General features: G+C 31.1%; 1 protein-coding gene across 1 annotated transcript; it reads left to right on the forward strand.

Moving 5' to 3' along the window:
- Positions 1-4,536: 4,536 nt before the first annotated feature.
- On the forward strand, positions 4,537-4,938 carry BT62DRAFT_922679 (uncharacterized protein; the record flags this gene model as incomplete). The annotated part of the gene is made up of 2 exons (XM_043184422.1): positions 4,537-4,636; positions 4,679-4,938. The coding sequence occupies 2 exons, from the start codon at positions 4,537-4,539 to the stop codon at positions 4,936-4,938; spliced, it is 360 nt and encodes a 119-aa protein (XP_043036030.1).
- Positions 4,939-7,678: the final 2,740 nt, after the last annotated feature.

Genomic DNA, 7,678 nt, shown 5'->3' on the forward strand with positions numbered 1-7,678 from the left:
TCTACTTTGTGATATAAAATTCAAAGATTTCTAAGTATACTTGTAAATTCTATTTCCTAGAGACTAGTGAAAATTTATTCTTTCACCTTGTACTATAAAAATTAATCTTTGTCTATATACAATATTTTTCTTTAAATATTGAAACCTTCAGATCTGCATTTATATCCACTGCAGCTTTTATAAACACCTTGATTACTCTTCTTTTAAATATCAATCTGATCTGTATTAGCATGATATCTTCTGTTTGCCCTGCTGATTTTCTTTCTTTAGTTAAATTACTTCTCTCTTTTGTATCTAATGTCATTCTAAATAGCTTTATAAGGTTATCTACTGCTACTGACCAATCTGTCTCTGACAGAGTAAACATCTATCTATATAAATATTCTAGAGATGAGACAACAGATACCTATCTGTCTCATATTTCAAATTATTATTTGTATACAATAGAGACTATTTTTTAGGTGGATTATGTAATAATTTCATTCTTGATTAGTGAAAGAACAACAAACAGTTGTTGCATTTCAAGAGTGAAGTACTTGCTATACAGTTCATATTGTTTCTGTGACAATTTTAAAGTTGAAAAAGCTAAAATTAGATGCTCATAAAATTGTAGTGCAGCATAGCAAGTGGATAATATCATGCTGGTATAAATTTGATTGAGATTTAGGAGAGAAGTAATCAAGATATTTATAAAAGCTGCAGTAGATGCAAATGCAAATCTAAATATATTTTTTTTCTGACAGGATGGTAAAAGTGAAGTCAGATAAAAATAGGATCATTAATATTGTCTTTAGAGGAAGAGAAGTTGAGGATAGAGATTATAGACAATGATGAGTGAGATATGGCAGCTGAAATGACAAAAACAGGAGAACTGATAGAAATCATAGTAGTAAAAGCCAATTTTTACATTCTCTAAAATTGATAGAAAATAAAAATATTGATGCTGATTTATTTTCACTTTTGATTTATTTATTTTGCATTAATTAGCATAGCATGATTTCCAGCATTTATATATCCAAAGGCTTATAGATGACATATGCTCTTCATCTGATAAGACTCAGCCACAGAAAGAGCAGCAGGCAACATTATAGGTCTTTAATGTGGATACTATCTCTGTCACTTTGGCTTAAGCTATCATTTTGTTCACCCACTTAGTTACTAGTCTAAACATATTGAATATTGAAGTCACATACAGCATCTGCTTTTTTGCTTAGTCTAAAGATACTCACTGTTTTGATGCTCAGTTCATCACATTGATCAGCATTCAGAAAAAGATATGCTTAAAGCATATCAAGAATGATGACATGCATAATATTGCTGTATTCTCTAGATTAGGATTATTGTTATATTTTGTTAAATTCATTTTACTAAAAAACATTATAAATAAATTAGCTTAGTTTTTCTATCAAGTCTCTGTATTTCAGTATAAGCTTTATAAAATAATGTATTATTTCATAGACATATATTTGAATCTTATTCTAGATCCCATTCATTGTCTGATTTCCTGCAAACTGACTGATTGTCTTATTTGATTCAACCCTCATAAACTAAAAGTCAACATAGTTTCTTATATATTATATATATATTGAAGTAATTATTTAGCAGTATAAAAATGAGAATTAATGTCAAATAAAGAGGAGAATCAAAGAAGAGTCAATGAGTAATGATTACAAGATTGTTTGTAGTAAGACAAAGGAAAGCCACTCTAGTATCTGATTTCTCATCATTGATTAGTCATAAGGTAATATATATTAATAGCATACATCTGAGTTTATTATTATCAAAAATAAGAATGTAAAATGTGTCTTGAGTATCTTTCATTTTATCTTAAAATGCCTCTTCAATATGTATTTGTAATTGTATTTAAAGATTTTTTATGAATGCCTTATAGATTTTAATAGTTTATTTTTTATATAAAAGTATAAAGAAGAGTATAGACAAATTAATTCAAAGCTTCAACATGCATTTGACAGAAAATACTAATCACAGTCTCACATTTTATAAATAGCAAGATACATACTATAGACAGAGTTATCTAACAGACAAAAAACAGTTTAAAAATATTCAATATACATAAGTTTTCTCATTCTATAAAGCTTTCAATCAATGAATTAAGTGTACATCTGATATTCTTTTACTTTCATTCTTTCAACTTTTTTCATTTTTCATTTCTTATTCAAGTTGTAATAGTATCTGCTATAAATAAAAAAATGAGAATTCAAAGATAATATATTAAGAAAAAAACTGTATTACCTCCAAGATATTTTACTAAAAATAACATAGATTGTACAGTATAAATACAGCCTGAATACAGACATTGTGAGAGAACTGAAGCTTTGTTTACCTTCTGCTGTCATAATTTTAGTCTCTAAATTATGTCTAGCAATATTTTTAAAAAAATATTGTATATAAATAAGGATAAATTTTTACAATACAAGGTGAAGAAATAAATTTCTGCTGGTTTTCAACAAGTAAAAGCTATAAGCATACTTAGAAATCTTTGAATCTTATATTACAAAGTGAACAGCTTGAGGCAATTTCAGATTTTCTTATTCTTTTTCTATTTTACTTATACCTTATCTGTCTTTTCTTATAGCAGATGCTTGAGCTTATTTTACTAATATATTTATATTTATCACACTATGAGACAGGATAAATTCAATAATTTTTGGTAAAAAAAGTATTCTACATTCTACTATACAACAAAGAGAAGTAGAAGCACTACAGACAATTGCATGTGCTGCCATCAGTTACAGAGTAAATAATAAGTAAAACCTCTTTCAAATTGTGTTAGATAGTGAATCACTATTTTCAGCTGGACATCTTTTTTATTTTAACATATAATGAGAATCTTAAAACAATCCTTGAGACATCAGATCCATTATTACCAATCTCACCTACTACTAGTCAAGTAGCAGGACTCTCTGTTTATTTAAAGTTGATATCAGATATGCAGAAATATCAGTTGAATCTATTTCAATATGTTCAGCTCAAAACTTAGTCAGATAAGAAAAAGGATCTGAGTCTTCTATCTACACCAACCCTGTTTTCAATTACTAGAATATATTGCTGGTTTACAAATTGAAAAATTCGCCTTCATTTTAATATAGCAAATCAGCAACAAGCATATATATCAGCCTAACAGCTACTCATTAGAGACTTTGGAAAAGCTTTCAGCTAAAGATAAAAAAGATCAAAAAACTCAATAACACTAACAATCTTCTTTGAATATGTAAAAGTTTAAGTCAGCAAACTTATTAATAATTCATCTAGGCAGCTATTTTATATGTGGATCCAATAGTTGCAGACCTGTGGAGAAAATTGTTTTAAGCTAATTTAGCTACTCAGAAAAGAGTAATATGAAGTTTCTTTAAACAGAAATGCTATAATTTCTATCTAAAATCCAATGAGATGTGAAGGTGTATACCTGCATATTTAGAAGAAGCTGCTAAAATCTTTCAGATCTTATCTATTTTTATACTTAATAAATTTGGACATTTTGAAAAATTTATCCAGAATATTAGTTTAAACCTCATAATAGATTTAGACTCACTCTTTTTAAAGCATAAGATTTTTATATCAAAATTTAGCTGAACTATTCTCAATCAAAGAAGTTCACAAAGCAGCTAAATATCAGCTGAAAAACTATAGGTCTCTTTATGTTAATCTGAGTCTTGCTATATTACTTTTTTTTAATTTGGAATTTTTATCTTCTTTTAAAGTGGATGCTCCAGTATCAGCAATACATATATTTTTGCTATATGGATAACAGTTTATAGTGATGCCAAAAAGAAATATCTTGAATATCATAGATCAGGTATTTAAGACTACAGCTATAGATTCCTTCTTGGTATACTACAACTTATATAGATACATGCAATTACAACCAATGCAATCTAATTTGCAAGCTACACCATTGCCTAGTTAGCAATTAGATATAGTATCTAAAACTGAGTCTACTATAGAAGAAAAACTCTTGACTACTATCTAGAAACTGAGTTGACTATAGAAAAAAGATTCTTGACTACTATTAATAAGCTGGCAGATAAGAACAACTCAAGCAAGAAACACAGATATAATAAATATAACACTAGCTATAGAAATTGTATAGCTAAAAAGGCAGATCAAAATAAAGGATGGATCAAGTTTGACTATGTCAAAAGAAAACTAATTATGTCTGATAGATTCAAGCTGCTCAGAGGCAATAAATATCCCAGACAACAGATCAAAAAGTAGCATGAGAATAACAGAAATGCATGTATGACTATTAACATAATATCAATTCAGCATTGTGCAAGTACAATAAGTGTCATGTATCTGCTCAGATTCAGTCCAAAGATAAAGAACACAAACATTTATGCAACAGTTATCCTCTTTTAGCTTATAAATCTATATGAAAAACATGCAGAGATTTATGCTTCACAATTAATGGCCTATCTGAATAAGAAATCTGAATCCAAAAAAGACAAAGAAAATCAAGCTATAAGAGTGCTTAAACAAATCCTAAAGATCTAAATAAAAAATAAGAAAGAAGACATGTCTGCAGATAAGAAATTAGATAAGTCCTTCAAAAAGATGAAAGTTGTTATTTTATCTGTAGGAGTCAACCAGCCATTCACTTTCATATTCATTACCAGTAAGTCATCTGTTCAAAAATCTGCACATACATCTATGGCAGTAGTGGACAAATCTGTTAAAGATTTTAAGAAGGATACTGCATTTGCTGGAGACATGACTGCTAAAAAAGCAAAAATGCCAGCAGACATGAAAAAAAATCATTATAAGAAATACAAGTATAGCACATCCATAATTCAATTAGAGATGATAGAAGATCTCTATAAACATATGCTGAATTCTAGAGTTGAGATTTCTTTCAAGAAGTTAGATATAAAAAGCCCAAAAATCTGTAACAAGCTGAAAGAGACTTTCATCAACTGAAAACAGAGGCTGTCATAATATTAGAAACATGCTAATAAGATGAAGTTGAATGTATATATAGAGACCAGCAAAATATATAGATGTCAATGAAGCTATTAGTAATGTCATTTTTGAGTTAATGTCTAAGGAGTTAGAATAACAGAACAAAGTCTGTTGAAGAGATGAGAAGAGAGATATCCTTCAGAGCAGAATCCATCAGATGGAGGAGAGAACTCAATGAGTGAGTAAGAAGAATGTTAGTTATCCAAGTTGATATTCAAACTGAGTATCTACAATAACTGTACATGGCTTATATACTAGTGATAACTAATTCTGAGTTGAAGTCTGATAGACCTCAATGCTAACTAATCATTACTGACTTTAAGTTGAAAATTTAAAATATAAAATATAGATCTGAAATATTAAGAGAAAATCAAATAAAGAGGAATAGTAGATGGCTGGAGGCCAATAGAATCTAAGAGACAGCAGTTTTGTGTTTTGTTGATGTAAAACAGAGCTATTAGCATGTGTATAATAGTATTTCTCTTTTAGTATTTTTGCTTTCAAAAGCATAAATTCCAATAGCCAGTGGAGAGACAAATAGAAAAATTTTGCATAAGTGTGGAAATTTTGCAACTTGAATTACTACTATTACTATCTCTGCCAGCTTATTTTATTCTTATTATTTTTTATTCTCATATCTAATATTATATTATATCAATTATTTATCATTTCTGAGCTCTTTATGTAAGCACTAATACTAGATAATCTAGAGGAAAAGCAAGAAATGTTTTATCTGGAGTAGGCTACAATAGAGAACAAACATCAAAAGGCCATAAAGTGACATTAAAGATGAAAAGCAGAGTATGCTTAAAAAAAAATATAAAACACAAGTGAAAGTGAAATATACAGCTTATACAAAACAGGTAAGAGCATTGCAGAAGATAATAAAAAAAAAAAAAGAGTTGCTCTGCTAAGAGCAGAAGCAGTTGAGAGTAAAGAAGAAAAAAAACAGAAAAGGCTAAGATTGAAAGAAGAGATATAGAAGCAAGCTAAAGCTAAAACAAGAGAAGTGAAAGCTGCTTGCAAATATTATTTATAAATTTCTGATCTATGTTTAGTAGTTAATCTCACAAAATATCATTTGAGCATGATTAAGAGACAGTAGACAGAGATAAAGAAAAAAAGTCAAGAGAATGTTGAAGAGGAGAAAAAAAATTTATAAAGAAAAATAGAAAATAGTGAAGCCAATAGAGAAAAAGAAAAAATAGGCTATAAAGTCAGCTGATGTGGTAATTTATAATGAAGAGAAAGATAGAGTTAATTTACAAAGAAAGTTAAATTGAATCTTGTAGTGCTAACAGAGAGTGGCAATGAGCTACTTGGCAAAAATAATAAGTTTGTTTCTGATGAATTTGAGTACTTATATTTTTTTCAGAGTATTATATGCAGTTATTGTAAGATAACACAAATACTCAATGTCAATACAAGCATAGACAGTTTTTACTTTGAGTTGACAGTTAATTTTCTTTAAGCAATTGACTGATATACTCAGTCTAGCTATTATTTATTGTGCAAATAATCTGTCTGCAACAGATTATAGGCCCCATGTTTTAAAGCTTATTTTGAGTTTTTTTTTAATATCTTGCTTGTATTCTGCTATCTCTCTATCAGTCACTTTACTATTACAACAATATCACCATATATATCATACTATCCTTTGATACAATCAAAAAAGACTTTGACAATCTTAATGCCTTCAATTATAGAAAGTGAAAAGATGTTACGATTTTTCCCTTAAAGCTTGCTTTCTGACCCCTATTTACGCTTAGTCAGAGCATGGTGGGAAGAGATTGGTCAGCACAAAAGGCCTATTCTCCGCACTCATACGACGATGCTTGACGACATGTAGCCGCCCTTTTATGTATAACAACGATGCTCAAGGACAACGGGCACCATGGACACAAGTCGACACAATAAGTAGTAGTATTTTTAATATTACACAAACAGTATTTAAGGCTCATAGCTCTCGCTGGAGAAACCCAGCTTCGAGCTAAAGTTTATACACACCATTCTACCTCGAGTCTACATCTGACCTTGAGTCACAACAAATAGATATACTATAGTGAACCCGGTTGATTCCTCGAAGTGTGAAGGAACATCCATTTATCACGTGTATCTGTCCATGTGACGCTTGGGCCTAACAATTAGCTCGAAGCTTCCTCCTTCCCTTTCTCAAGCCCAACTGTGCTGAGAAACCGAATGACTCCAGCCACAACCCACGACCTAAACCACGACTTCTTTGAGTTAATAGCTTCCATCATCGGAACGCTACTCAGTCTTCTAGCCATCATTACTTGTTGCCGAGGGCGACAATCAATCACCGCTTGGATTGTCAGGCACTACCAAGCATTCCAACAGATCCAACACATCCTCTGAAACGTAACCCCAGACCTCTCTTTCCATGACATCCCCCCCTCTGCCAGAACGACCTTCCAGCCAGAGGAGTTTCCCGTACCAGAAGCCGGACATAGCCGCCAGGATACAGAGAGCCCTCAAGAAGAAGAAAGACACTGATACCCTCCTTGACGATCTGACAGTAGAAACCGGGACCATAACCTCACAGGATTCCGGAACCCATAGACCATGATGGTCCCCCAGATCACCCAGGAGATCCCCCACGACCTCCCTTCAATCCCCAGTAACCCTTCCACTGCCTCTCGCACCCCAGGGATTGGAAACCACGCTCGGGACTCCCGTG

The sequence above is a fragment of the Guyanagaster necrorhizus genome (assembly GCF_019112545.1).
Source record: "Guyanagaster necrorhizus MCA 3950 unplaced genomic scaffold BT62scaffold_29, whole genome shotgun sequence".
Lineage (NCBI taxonomy): Eukaryota > Fungi > Basidiomycota > Agaricomycetes > Agaricales > Physalacriaceae > Guyanagaster > Guyanagaster necrorhizus.